The sequence below is a fragment of the Bidens hawaiensis genome, unplaced genomic scaffold (genome assembly GCF_021521415.1).
Source record: "Bidens hawaiensis isolate Kalapana, Puna unplaced genomic scaffold, B.hawaiensis_p1.1 tig00038623_1, whole genome shotgun sequence".
Lineage (NCBI taxonomy): Eukaryota > Viridiplantae > Streptophyta > Magnoliopsida > Asterales > Asteraceae > Bidens > Bidens hawaiensis.
In genome coordinates, this window is record NW_027496791.1 from 88,508 (window position 1) to 102,864 (window position 14,357).

At 44.4% G+C, this 14,357-nt stretch overlaps 1 protein-coding gene across 1 annotated transcript; it reads right to left on the reverse strand.

The window, feature by feature from the left end:
* Positions 1–3,885: 3,885 nt before the first annotated feature.
* On the reverse strand, positions 3,886–4,413 carry LOC143590526 (uncharacterized). Its single transcript, XM_077070980.1, has one exon. It carries the CDS (start codon positions 4,411–4,413, stop codon positions 3,886–3,888), a length of 528 nt encoding a protein of 175 aa, XP_076927095.1.
* Positions 4,414–14,357: the final 9,944 nt, after the last annotated feature.

Genomic DNA, 14,357 nt, shown 5'->3' on the forward strand with positions numbered 1-14,357 from the left:
TGGTCAAGCAAGTTCTTCTGGATACGGGAGGATGTGGTTCCGTTATCCATCTATTGGCGTTCAACGGATCAACCCTTACTTACTTTGCCCTACGTTGATTGTCCGGAGAGACATAGGTGGCATGAAAAATTAACCGGCACTACGACGCCTATGCATCCCATCCCTGAAGCTGCTCTTATGCGGGCTGGGATGAGTCATTTATGGCCTTACCCAGATGAGGTGCCTTACTTCCAAAAGCTGAATGGAGGTAAGAAACTACTGTCTTTCCTGATGAGTTTTCCCGAGTGTCTTATGTTAACCTGTTCGTGTAGCTGAAGGGATCCTCTTGGCCGTCTTGATAGACGACGTGCCCGGGACTATGCAGCTCGTTGCTCGGGATACGAAGGATCTTCCAATTCTCGGTAAAACTAAAAACAATTTCTTATTCCCGCAGAGGACCCGCCGGGAGCCTGTGGCTTCCGAGGGCTTATTTGCGACAGTTAGTGTGTTTCCCTCTTTACCTTTACGCAGTTTCTTTTTCTAACACATTGTTCCACAGCTTTTAGTCGCAAGAGGAAAAAAGTTTCTTCCTCCGGGGCTTCTGAGGTGGCGGGTACTGAGGTTCAGTATTCGAATCCTTCTCCCCATGCTTCCCCTAAGAAGCTGAAGAAGACCCGCCTCCATGACCGGGTTACTATCTTTTCTCAAGACACCCCATGTGTCATCTAAAGTTAGTTCGTGTATTCTGAACATCCACTAAATTTTGTAATAGATCTTGTGACTTTGCCTGCAGACGCTATCATTATCTCGGATTCGCCTCCCGCCAAGAGTGTTCCTAGCAAATTTTCTGTTGCTGACAAAGGGAAAGCTCATGAGGTAGCTGCACCCAAGTCTCCTATCCGGGTGTCAGAAGTACCGGTGTCCCTGCCTTTGTCACCCCCAATTGCACAAGAGTCTGGTAAACGGCAGGACAATCTTTCGGGCCCTTGGCTCCGGGTCCTCCCCCTCCTTCCTTGGAGGATGTGATACGGGCTCGCGCTCTGCAGGAGGGTTTCGTGCACCACTGTCCTGATTGGAACATAACTCCTGCTTCCAGATTTTCGGATGGAGAAATGTGTTTTGAATTTTTTCATTAGGGCATACCTCTTGCGGAACGCGAATTCCAGAACAAGCTTGCCCGCGTGTCTCTTGGTAACTCTTATATATATCACACAGCCAACCTGGTCTCCCCAACCCAGGAGATATACCTGGGGGAGCTTAGGACAACATCCTTTAGCATCTCCAGGCCGAGAAGGAGAAATAGAGTCTAGAATCCAACACTATAAGGTGGAAGTTGAAAGACGTTGAGAAGGCCCTAGAGTCTGAGAGAGGTCGTCAAGCTTCCGTGGCCAAGGATTGGGAAGAGGCGTGTCAGAGATAAAATTCTACACTCGAAGCCGCATGCGCTCAAACCCATGCCCGCGAGGCTGATCTTGCTAAAGTCGAGGATGCAAAGGCAGCCTTGGAGGCCCAACTTGATGCCCAAGAAGAAGTTATCAGCTCTTTGCTCGCCGCCTTTGCTGACAAAGATCAACTTATTGAGGATTTGATTAGAGATAACACTTGACTTATCGGCAAGCAGGGCGAGCTTAAGTTGGGCGATGAGCAAGCTACCAATGACTTGTCGTGGTTAATGAAGGAAGGTCTTCCCAAGGTATGAGTTTCCTTCTCGTCATTACTCATATTTTTATAACATGTGAATCAGATCCTGATTAATGTTTATTGAAACAGGTTATCTACCACGTGCATGAAGGATCCATTATGGGGGACTGTCTTGCGCACCTTCTTCGTGCATCGCGTGATTCTGGTCGCAAGGCAGGGTTCCATGAGGGGGTAACCTTTGTCCGGGAGGGTCGTTCCGTGGAAGGTTTTGCCCTCCATGATGTGGATGTGGATGCCAAATATGATAGAGAAATGGACGCTTTTGATAACCTTCACTTCCCTATTCGGGACGCTATTCAAGGTTTCTCTTCCCAAACAGATGGTGTCCAACAGCTACGCACTTATCTTCAAGAACAGGAATAGTCTTTCCGTTTGATGTACTCTATTTTTGTTTGTTTGTAATCCCTTTTTTGGTTGTATATATGACATGGGTTTTAAATTTTGTCTTGTCGAAAATTACAATATAAATGTGTGTTAACTAAACCCATCATATATCCAAAATATAGGATTAGGACATTAACTGGCACGCATGCCTGTCCTGATAAAAAATAAAAATATCGATAATGACACGTAGGTCGATAATACTTAATGTTCATGAGAATTTTCCGTTTAACTTTGTTTTCTACAAAAAGTAACCCGCTATTTCTTACATAAAAAGAAACCTTGACACGCAGGCCAATAAAGTGGCACAGGCCAGACTGATGGCATGCAAGACAATAATAGACGCGCCCGCATATCGTAAAATGTTTTTAATTACAAGTAACACCGTTTAAACTGCGCCACATTCGATGTTCTGGGAATCGGCGTTCCATCCAGTTTCTTTAGCTTGTAAGCGCCTTTTCCCAAAATTTCATCAATTTTGATTGGGCCCACCCATGTGGGAGCCAGCTTCCCAGGTAACTCAGCATTTGATGCCTCGTTGTTCTGGAACACGAAATCCCATTTGTTATACTCACATATCTTGACTCGCTCGTCATAATATTTTTTGAGTTGGCGTTTATATTTGCTTTCACGTATAGTTGCCAACTCTCGTCTTTCTTCCAGAAGGTCTAAATTAAATCAAAGCTCTTTCTCATTATCTTGAATCAAGAGCATTCTTGCAGATGGGCCACCGATTTCAGCGGGGATCATTGCTTCTTTGCCATACATTAGGCTGAACGGAGTTTCGAGTTCCTCGTTTTCTTGTTAGTTCTGTGCGCCGACAGAACATGTGGCAGCTCATCTACCCATCCCGTTTGTTTGGGCCCTAACCGTGCTTTGATGCCTTCCTTAATACTTCAGTTAGCTAGCTCTACTTGCCTATTGACTTGCGGATGGGCTACCGATGTGAGCACTTGGTTCATATGTAGTTCGGACAACCACTCTTGGAGGCCTTTGTCAGCGAACTGGGTGCCGTTGTCGCTAACCAGTGTTTGAGGGAGACCAAAACGGTAGATAATGAATTCCCATAGAACTTTTTTTACGTTCTCTGTCGTGATATGTGCCAACGGTTTGGCCTCCACCCACTTGGTAAAGTAATCGATCGCGACCAACAAAAACTTCACCCACCCGGGTGCTTCAGGGAATGGCCCCATAATGTCTATGGTCCATTTCTAGAAAGGCCATGCCGAAATCGCAGCGTATGTGGTGCGTACCTTTGACATGAATCACACTTCGGGATTTCTTTTATTGCATCTGTGTGCATACTTGGCCAGTAGTACCCCGCATTCATGATTTTTGCTACCACCATCCATGGTCCTACGTGTAAACCACAAATGCCTTCATGTATTTCTCGGATCAGGTAATTGGCATCATCTGTGTCTACGCATCGGAGTAGTGGACCAAGGAATGATTTCCTGTAAAGCACATTATCTTGAACTTGATAAAATAGTGCTTTGTGGCGGATCTTTCGGCAATGACTTTGTCTTCCAGTAGGGTTCCAGAGGATTGATATTCTATAATGGGTGTCATCTAAGAAACTGTTCTTGTTTGAATGACCATGACTTGGTGTTAACGGATGGATGGGCTATCCAGGACCTCAATCCGCACGTCTCTACCCAGATACTCAAAACTGGTAGATGCTAGCTTGCTCAAGGCATCCGCGGGCCGATTTTCACTTCTCTTTATATGGAAAACTTTGCAAGAAGTGAATTTCAATAAGAGATCTTTAGCCTAGGACAAGTATGAAGCCAATACTTTGTTCTTTGCTTCGTATGTCCCTAAGACCTAGCCCACGAAGAGCATTGAATCTACCCATGCCTCAAGGAACTTAACGCCCAGCTTCTTTGCAATCCGTAAACCAGCCAAGAATGCTTCATACTCTCCCTCGTTGTTTGTAGTCTTAAAATTCAGCTTTATGGCATACATGAATTCTTGGCCATCCGGATTTATTAGCTTCAGTCCTGCGCCTAAACCTTCCCCACTCGATGCTCCGTCCATGAACAAGGTCCATTTTTGACTTTCATCCGACGAAGTTGGAGGCTGTAGTTCATACAGGCATTCCTGGGCTTTCTTCGTTGGTACTTCTGTAACAAAGTCTGCCAACACTTGGTCATTGATCATGGTTCTGGGCTTATACTCTATTGAGTGTTCACCCAGTTCGATTGCCCACTTATCCAATCTCCCGGACAACTCTAGTTTAGCCAATACACTCTTCAGCTTGTAATCAGTTAGTACGTGTATGGGGTGGCCCTGGAAGTACCTCTTCAACCTTCGTGCCATGTATACTAATGCCAACACCAACTTCTCCAGCATTTAATACTGAGTTTGAGCATCCGCCAATGTTCTACTAACGTAGTATATTAGCGTTTTCAAGGTCTTTTGATCCTCCAATAAAACTACCCCAACCGCGATATCAGACACGGACAGGTATAGCGTGAGAGGTTCTCCCTAGTGGGGTTCGGTCAAGGTTGGGAGCTCCATGAGACATTTCTTTACCTCCAGGAATGCTTTTTTGCCTCCAGTGTCAATTTGAAATGTGCCTTCTTCAGGAAATTGCGTAACGTGGACATGAAGGGGTAAGACTTGGCAGCGTGATTCGCTAGGAATCTGTTTAAAGCTACCAATCAACCATTCAGCGTTAACTTCCTTCAACGAGGATGGGGAAGGCATCCAGGAAATCACCTGGACCTTGTCCGGGTTTGCTTTGAACCCTTCCCCTATCACGATTACCCCAAGAAACTTTCCTTCTTCCATGCCAAAAGAGCATTTCGAAGGGTTGAGCTTCATATTGATTTTTCTCAGTGTGGAGAAGACGTCTTCAATGTCTCTTAACATATGGTCTTCCTCCACACTTTCGATGACTATGTTATCCATGTAGACTTCCAAATTTTCTCAATCTGCTCCTGGAATGTATTGTCCATCAAACGCTGGTTCGTGGCTCCCGTGTTTTTCAGGTCAAATGGCATCATTTTGTAACAAAAAGTACTTGGTTAGTACGGAAAGCTGTCTTGTCTTCGTCACGAGCGGCCATTCGGATCTGATGTACCCTTTGTAGGCATCCAAAAAGCACTTGAATTTGAAAGGTGCCACTGCATCGACCATCAGATCAATTTCCAGGAGCGGATAGCAATCCTTAGGGCAGGCTTGTAAGGCCCCGATACCGGTAACCCTACTTTCGTGTTGGATTTACTCATAAACACAGTTCTAAATATCAGAGTTAATTAAAACATTTATGCGGAATATAAAACTTTCATTAAACATTACATAATTCATAACTTGTCTCAAAACATTCATTGTCTTTCACATTAAAGCATTAAAGTTAACACATCACAATCTTCAGATGCCAGATTCTTGTTCAGTGCCATGTGTCTCCTCAAGCGAGCTGCCTCATCCTACTCACCTGTGTGCATACTAAAAGTCAGCTACGCTGAGTGAGTTCTAGATAATCACGTAATCATACCATTTACATAACGTTATATTCATACTTTCATATTTTCATACTTCCTTACTTTCTTACTTTCATTCATACTTTCATACTTTCTTACTTTCTTACTTTCATATCTTACGTTATAAAGAGCACTACGCCCTACATTCCTCGAGTATTGTTAGGGCTCGGTACCCTCCTTCCTCGAGTATTATTAGGGCTCGGTACCCTCCTTCCTCGAGTATTATTAGGGCTCGGTACCCTCCTTCCTCGAGTATTATTAGGGCTCGGTACCCTCCTTCCTCGAGTATTATTAGGGCTCGGTACCCTTTTCATAACCATACAACCATACATTATCATTTCTTTCTTTTATTATCCTTATCACATTCATACACATAAGCATACATATCATACTTACCTTAACTTAGCATTACAACCTGACAGTACGTGCAATATCCGAAGATCGTTCACGTACCATCAAGCAATCATTCACACATATCACATCATTCACATAAGGCATACACTTATCTCTTAGGATAAGCGTATTAACAAACATATTGAGTATGCACACAGCCCCGAAAACATGACACATAAATGGGGCTAGAAACTCACCTGGATCCTGTTACGCTCGCCGCTGATCGTAATTCCTTTCTTTAACTGGGCTCGGCTAACTGTATAATATTTACACATATCAATTAACTACTGCTACTCGTTTGTATTTCTATCTATATATGACCCACAACGAACGGGGGTCCGGGGGCAGCGCCCCTGGCAGCGGGGTTCTAGGGGCGGCAGCCCCTAGCGGGGTCCAAGGGGCAGAGCCCCTGGCTGGGGTTAAGCTGCCAGGTCAGCTTGGAAAAATTTTATTTTCGATAACTGCCTTAACACATTTTCCATTAGGTTTTTAATTTATTTTATAAACGAACTTCGCTTCAGGCGAAGTTAAACCTTAGGCGAACTTGGAAACAGCTTGGTTCTGGCTTGATTCGATCGAATAGGAACACGTTCGATCGAATAGGCACACGTTCGATCGAATAGACACACGTTCGATCGAATAGACACACGTTCGATCGAATAGACACACGTTCGATCGAATAGACACACGTTCGATCGAATAGACACACGTTCGATCGAATAGACACACGTTCGATCGAATAGACACGCGTTCGATCGAATAGGCACACGTTCGATCGAATACAAAACTCATTCGATCGAATGAGTTGGAGACCATTCGGTTGCTTCCCTATTCGATCGACTGGACTTGTTCGATCTACACATTCGATCGAATGGACTGATTCGATCGACTGGTTCGATCGAATGAGTCTGATTCGACTCCTTCAAGCTGGCGACGGAGAAACTCACGGGTTTTCCAGATTTTCCAGATTTTTGACCCAAAAACGAAGTTTTTGACATGGAAATGTTCGGGATTGAAAGGGCTATCGATTCCTAGTACTTTTAAACACAAAAGCTTGCATTTTGACACCAAAACAAGGCGGTTTTTGACCCGAAAACTCAAGTTACGTTTTTGCTCGATTTGAGGCCGAAATGGTTATGAAAACGGATGATTTTCGAGAGGGACTTACCAAAAACGACTAGGAACAAGATTGTGAACTCGGATCGGCGATTTGAGAACTTTCTCTCTCTAGTTTCTCTCTCTAGAATTGAGAGTGTTTGGGTGGGTGTAAGTGAAGGAAGATGGTGAAAATGGTGGATGTGTCAAGAAATTTCGTTTATATACTACGGGTTTGGTTAGGCTCGGGTTGGCTTCCTACGGGTCGAGACAGGCCGAGTTCATAAAATAACTAAGCCCAAGACCCGTTCCTTACTCGACATTAAATAACTAAAACGTGAAATTACTAAACATAACTTTCTTTTATTTATCAATATAAAAATTTTAGGATGTTACAAGTCTTCCTCCCTTAAAGAGGTTTCGTCCCCGAAACCTAACTATTACATAAACAAACTAGGGTAAAACTTGCGCATCTCATCCTCGACTTCCCAAGTAGCATCCGATCCCTTGCGGTGTTTCCATATCACTTTGACCAAGGGTATAATCTTGTGACGAAGCTGCTTCTCCTTGCGATCAACGATCTTTATCGGTTGCTCGATGTAGTTCAATTGCTCATCAACCTCGATGTCCATTAAGGGCACGTGAGACGTGTCATCAGCTAGACACTTCCTCAGATGAGAAACATGGAAGGTTGAATGAATTCCTTCTAACTCATCGGGTAAATCCAGTTTGTAAGCTACTTTACCCACACGCTTTACAATCTTGAACGGTCCGATGTACCTCGGACTCAACTTTCCTCTTTTCCTAAAACGGATAATCCCCTTCCAAGGCGAGACCTTAAGCATCACATAGTCGCCAACGTTAAACTCAATTGGTCGTCGCCGCTTATCTGCATAAGACTTTTGTCTGTCTTGAGCGGCTTTCATTCTTGCTTTGATCTGATCGAACTTTGAAGACGTTTCCTGAACCACTTCTATACTTCCCATTTCCTTCTGACCAATCTCACCCCAACACACCGGGGTTCTACATCGTCTACCGTACAGCATCTCAAACGGTGGCATACCAATACTCGAATGGTAACTGTTGTTATAGGAGAACTCTGCCAGATGCAGATGATCATCCCAACTTCCACCAAAGTCTAAAACGCAAGCACGTAGCATATCCTCAAGGGTTTGGATCGTCCTTTCAGACTGTCCATCGGTTTGAGGATGATACGCCGTACTGATGTTCAACCTCGTCCCCATAGCTTCATGAAATTTCTTCCAGAACCTCGAAGTAAACCGTGTATCCCTATCAGACACGATCGATAACGGTACTCCATGCTTGGTTACAATTTCTTTAATGAACAAGCTTGCTAACGTTTCTGACGAGATGGCCTCTCGTATGGGCAGAAAGTGAGCACTCTTGGTCAAACGGTCCACAATCACCCAGATGGTATCATGTTGCTTAGCTGTACGAGGTAGCTTAGTTACGAAATCCATGGTGATGTGTTCCCATTTCCACTCAGGTATCTCTAGCGGTTGCATCTTCCCATAAGGCTTTTGGTGTTCGGCTTTGACTTGTAAGCAAGTTAAGCACTTACCAACATAATCCACTACATCGTTCTTCATTCCTGGCCACCAGTAATCTCTTTTCAGGTCTTGGTACATCTTTGTAGTTCCTGGATGGATTGAGTACCTTGACTTATGAGCTTCATCTAAGATTCGACTTCTAAGATCACCATGGCGTGGGATCCACATACGGTCGAACCTTGTCTTAACTCCATGAGTGTTTTCCATCAACTCATCTTGCTGACCATAAATCCTTTCTTTCTTTACTAACCCTTCGTCTACTAACACTTCTGACTGCACTTTGATGATTTCTTCAAAAAGACTTGAGTTCATGATCAACTTGTATGACTTCACTGTTGCAAGGACTTCCTCATTCTTACGGCTTAACGCATCAGCGACCACGTTAGCTTTACCGGGGTAATACTTAATCTCACAGTCGTAATCCTTTATCAATTCTAACCATCTTCTCTGCCTCATGTTCAATTCTTTCTGCTCGAAGAAGTACTTTAAACTCTTATGATCGGTATAGATAGTACACTTAGTACCGTACAGATAATGCCTCCATATCTTAAGAGCATGCACTACAGCTGCTAACTCCAGATCATGCGTCGGATAAGTACTTTCATGGACCTTCAACTGTCTAGACGCGTAAGCTATCACCTTCCCTCGTTGCATCAACACGCAACCTAACCCTTGATGCGAGGCATCAGCGCAAACAACAAAATCCTCGTCACCATCGGGTAAAGTAAGGATTGGAGCTTGCGTGAGTCTCTTCTTCAATTCTTCAAAGGCTTCTTCTTGAAATTTCCCCCAGCTGAATACTATTGACTTTCGGGTCATACCGGTCAGCGGTGCGGCTATCTTGGAGAAACCTTCGATGAATCTCCTATAGTAGCCAGCTAACCCTAGGAAGCTTCGTATATCGGTCGGATTTTGCGGAGTCTTCCAATTCGTTATTGCTTCAATCTTAGCTGGGTCCACGGTAATCCCCTCCGGATTAACCACATGACCTAAAAATTGCACTTCTCTTAACCAGAACGCGCACTTCGAAAACTTGGCGTACAACCTCTCTTTCTTCAGTGTCTCCAATACCTCTCTCAGATGCTCAGCATGGTCAGACTCATTCTTTGAATAAATCAGTATATCGTCAATGAATACGATAACCGACTTATCCAACATCGGCCGACACACCCTATTCATCATGTCCATAAATGCTGCAGGAGCATTGGTTAGACCGAATGACATTACGAGGAACTCGTAGTGTCCATACCGCGTTCGGAACGCTGTCTTAGGGATGTCTGCCTCCTTCACCTTTAGCTGATGGTAGCCTGATCTGAGATCTATTCGTGAGAACCAACTTGAACCTTGCAGTTGGTCAAACAGATCATCAATCCTTGGCAAAGGATATCTATTCTTTACCGTAAGCTTATTCAACTCACGATAGTCTATGCACATTCTCATACTTCCATCCTTCTTTTTCACGAACAATACTGGCGCGCCCCACGGGGAAACACTCGGTCTGATAAAACCCTTGTCGAGGAGTTCTTGCAGTTGGGACATCAATTCCTTCATCTCGGACGGTGCTAGACGGTAAGGCGCTTTCGCGACGGGCTGGGCTCCTGGTACTAGATCTATCTGAAATTCTATCTCTCGCTCAGGTGGCAACCCCGGAAGATCCTCAGGGAATACTTCTGGGTAGTCGCGCACAATAGGAACATTCTTCATTTCTTTCGTCTCGGCCGTAGCGTTGACAACATACGCCAGGTAAGCACCACACCCTCGCCTTAGCAAACCCTCAGCCTTTATCATCGAAATGACATTAAGCCCAGAACTTTCCTTATCACCATAAACCGTTACCCGCGCTACCATCCGATGACTTTAACCTTATAGTCCTACTCCTACATACTATCTGAGCCTCAAACTCAGACAACCAATCCATACCCAAAACCACATCGAACCCTCCCAAGGTCATAACGTACAAGGTGATCGGGAACTCATGTCCTTCCAATTCTATCTTACAGTTCTTAATCATCTTCGTTATTTTAACCGAAGTGTCACTAGCGGTCTCTACTACAAAAGTTTCGGACACTCGGCAGTCTTTCATTTTAGCGAGTTTACTAAATGTCGTAGCTACAAAACTTCTATTCGCACCAGAATCAAATAATACTAAAGCAGAAATGCCGTTTACTAGGAACGTACCCGTCACAACATCAGGAATCTGCTTGGCTTGTTCTTGGGTCAGCATGTAGGCTCTAGTTCTTGGCTTAGCTTGATCGGCATCCTTCTTTCTACTACCTCCCGCTTCGCTTTCGGTACACTCCCTAGCAAAATGACCCGTCTTACCACACTTGTAGCATGCAGGCTTAGAACTGCACTCATGAGCATAATGACCTGCCTTCCCACACTTGTAGCAAACATTCGACCCAAACTTACATTCTCCGGCATGTATCTTTCCACACTTATGACATGTATCCGAACCCTTTCCCCACCTACACTCACCACTGTGCGCCTTGCCACAAGTCTTGCACGACCTGTTCTCCCAAACTCTCGGCTGTTTGTTCTTAGGGTTCCACATCTGGGTACCGGGTCGTTTAGCAGGAGCGACCCATTTCTTCTCTTTCTTCTCATCTCCCACCACCACATCATCCGCAACCAAGTCTGCATAAACCATTTCTGCGAGTTCGACCGCAGAATCGAAAGTAGTAGGTTTACTTGTTCTGACTAACATGCGAACTCTCTGCGGTAATCCCCTCACATAACACTTGATCCTTTTTGCCTCAGTGTTGACCATATCGGGCACCAATCTAGACATTCGATTGAACTCGGTGGTGTACTCACGATGTGTCATTGCCCCAGCTTTCAAGTTTAAGAATTTCATTTCCGCCCTTTCAACCTCGGCGTCTGCACAGAACTTCATCATCACTAACTCCTTCAGATCATCCCACCTCATCTCTTTGATCTCTTCGCGGGTCTTCCTCTGCTCCACACTCTCCCACCAATACGTAGCCTCGTCTACGAATGACTGAGTAGCATACCCCACAGCTTGGTCGGGGCGGCATTCGCTAATGCGGATAACCTTGTCCATAGCGGTTATCCATTGGAGAGTAGCGATTGCGTCACCCAACCCGGTCAGCTTTGGCGGGTCGCATCCTTTGAAGGACTTATAGCTGCACCCACCTTGTCCTCTTCTCCTATCATCGACTTTCACAGACCTATCCCCACTCGAGGCCCCTCTTTCACCTTCCCCATCCTTCCTACCATCACCACCCGCCCCTTCAGCGGTTCGTTCACGGCTTCCAGCAGACCCTTCGGGATTCAGGTTCTTCACAGCAGCAACCACAGCCTGAACAATGGCTGCTTGAACTGCAGGGCTAAGTTGAACTTCTTCGTTGTTGTTTTGGTCTCCTCCAGCTGCGCTTCCTTCATCTTCGGTGTGGGAAGCTTCTTCTACCGAGGGTTGCCGGACAAGACGAGGCCTGCCACGACGTCCAGCGCGACCCCCAGTTCCAACAAATTCTCCAGCTCCCGCCATTAGTATTCTACAAGGGAAAACACAAACATCATCACTCAAAGAACTATTTAGTACAAGGATAGTAAGGCTAACAGGTAATAACAGTGGCCAGTTGTGATTAGCTGATCACGTTACTTTCCGTGTCCTATACACTTCCCTTTATGAGTCCATTTGTGCTGGTTCTACTTAAGCAGTTTGTCAAATTAAACCATCAATTATTCCTGTCCCTACCGTTCACATATCTTTCCTTTCTCATTAACAAATATCTTTTAATCCTACACCATACCTTTACTGATCTTGCTTGGGCAACACATGGCATTCTTGAACTGGCATCTTCTTTCTTTTCTTACTTAAATCCCATTCTCTGTTCGAGTCTAAGCATGTAGGATGCTTAAATCTCTCGAACTTTGCTCTGATACCAACTTGTAAGGCCCCGATACCGGTAACCCTACTTTCGTGTTGGATTTACTCATAAACACAGTTCTAAATATCAGAGTTAATTAAAACATTTATGCGGAATATAAAACTTTCATTAAACATTACATAATTCATAACTTGTCTCAAAACATTCATTGTCTTTCACATTAAAGCATTAAAGTTAACACATCACAATCTTCAGATGCCAGATTCTTGTTCAGTGCCATGTGTCTCCTCAAGCGAGCTGCCTCATCCTACTCACCTGTGTGCATACTAAAAGTCAGCTACGCTGAGTGAGTTCTAGATAATCACATAATCATACCATTTACATAACGTTATATTCATACTTTCATATTTTCATACTTCCTTACTTTCTTACTTTCATTCATACTTTCATACTTTCTTACTTTCTTACTTTCATATCTTACGTTATAAAGAGCACTACGCCCTACATTCCTCGAGTATTGTTAGGGCTCGGTACCCTCCTTCCTCGAGTATTATTAGGGCTCGGTACCCTCCTTCCTCGAGTATTATTAGGGCTCGGTACCCTCCTTCCTCGAGTATTATTAGGGCTCGGTACCCTCCTTCCTCGAGTATTATTAGGGCTCGGTACCCTTTTCATAACCATACAACCATACATTATCATTTCTTTCTTTTATTATCCTTATCACATTCATACACATAAGCATACATATCATACTTACCTTAACTTAGCATTACAACCTGACAGTACGTGCAATATCCGAAGATCGTTCACGTACCATCAAGCAATCATTCACACATATCACATCATTCACATAAGGCATACACTTATCTCTTAGGATAAGCGTATTAACAAACATATTGAGTATGCACACAGCCCCGAAAACATGACACATAAATGGGGCTAGAAACTCACCTGGATCCTGTTACGCTCGCCGCTGATCGTAATTCCTTTCTTTAACTGGGCTCGGCTAACTGTATAATATTTACACATATCAATTAACTACTGCTACTCGTTTGTATTTCTATCTATATATGACCCACAACGAACGGGGGTCCGGGGGCAGCGCCCCTGGCAGCGGGGTTCTAGGGGCGGCAGCCCCTAGCGGGGTCCAAGGGGCAGAGCCCCTGGCTGGGGTTAAGCTGCCAGGTCAGCTTGGAAAAATTTTATTTTCGATAACTGCCTTAACACATTTTCCATTAGGTTTTTAATTTATTTTATAAACGAACTTCGCTTCAGGCGAAGTTAAACCTTAGGCGAACTTGGAAACAGCTTGGTTCTGGCTTGATTCGATCGAATAGGAACACGTTCGATCGAATAGGCACACGTTCGATCGAATAGACACACGTTCGATCGAATAGACACACGTTCGATCGAATAGACACACGTTCGATCGAATAGACACACGTTCGATCGAATAGACACACGTTCGATCGAATAGACACACGTTCGATCGAATAGACACGCGTTCGATCGAATAGGCACACGTTCGATCGAATACAAAACTCATTCGATCGAATGAGTTGGAGACCATTCGGTTGCTTCCCTATTCGATCGACTGGACTTGTTCGATCTACACATTCGATCGAATGGACTGATTCGATCGACTGGTTCGATCGAATGAGTCTGATTCGACTCCTTCAAGCTGGCGACGGAGAAACTCACGGGTTTTCCAGATTTTCCAGATTTTTGACCCAAAAACGAAGTTTTTGACATGGAAATGTTCGGGATTGAAAGGGCTATCGATTCCTAGTACTTTTAAACACAAAAGCTTGCATTTTGACACCAAAACAAGGCGGTTTTTGACCCGAAAACTCAAGTTACGTTTTTGCTCGATTTGAGGCCGAAATGGTTATGAAAAC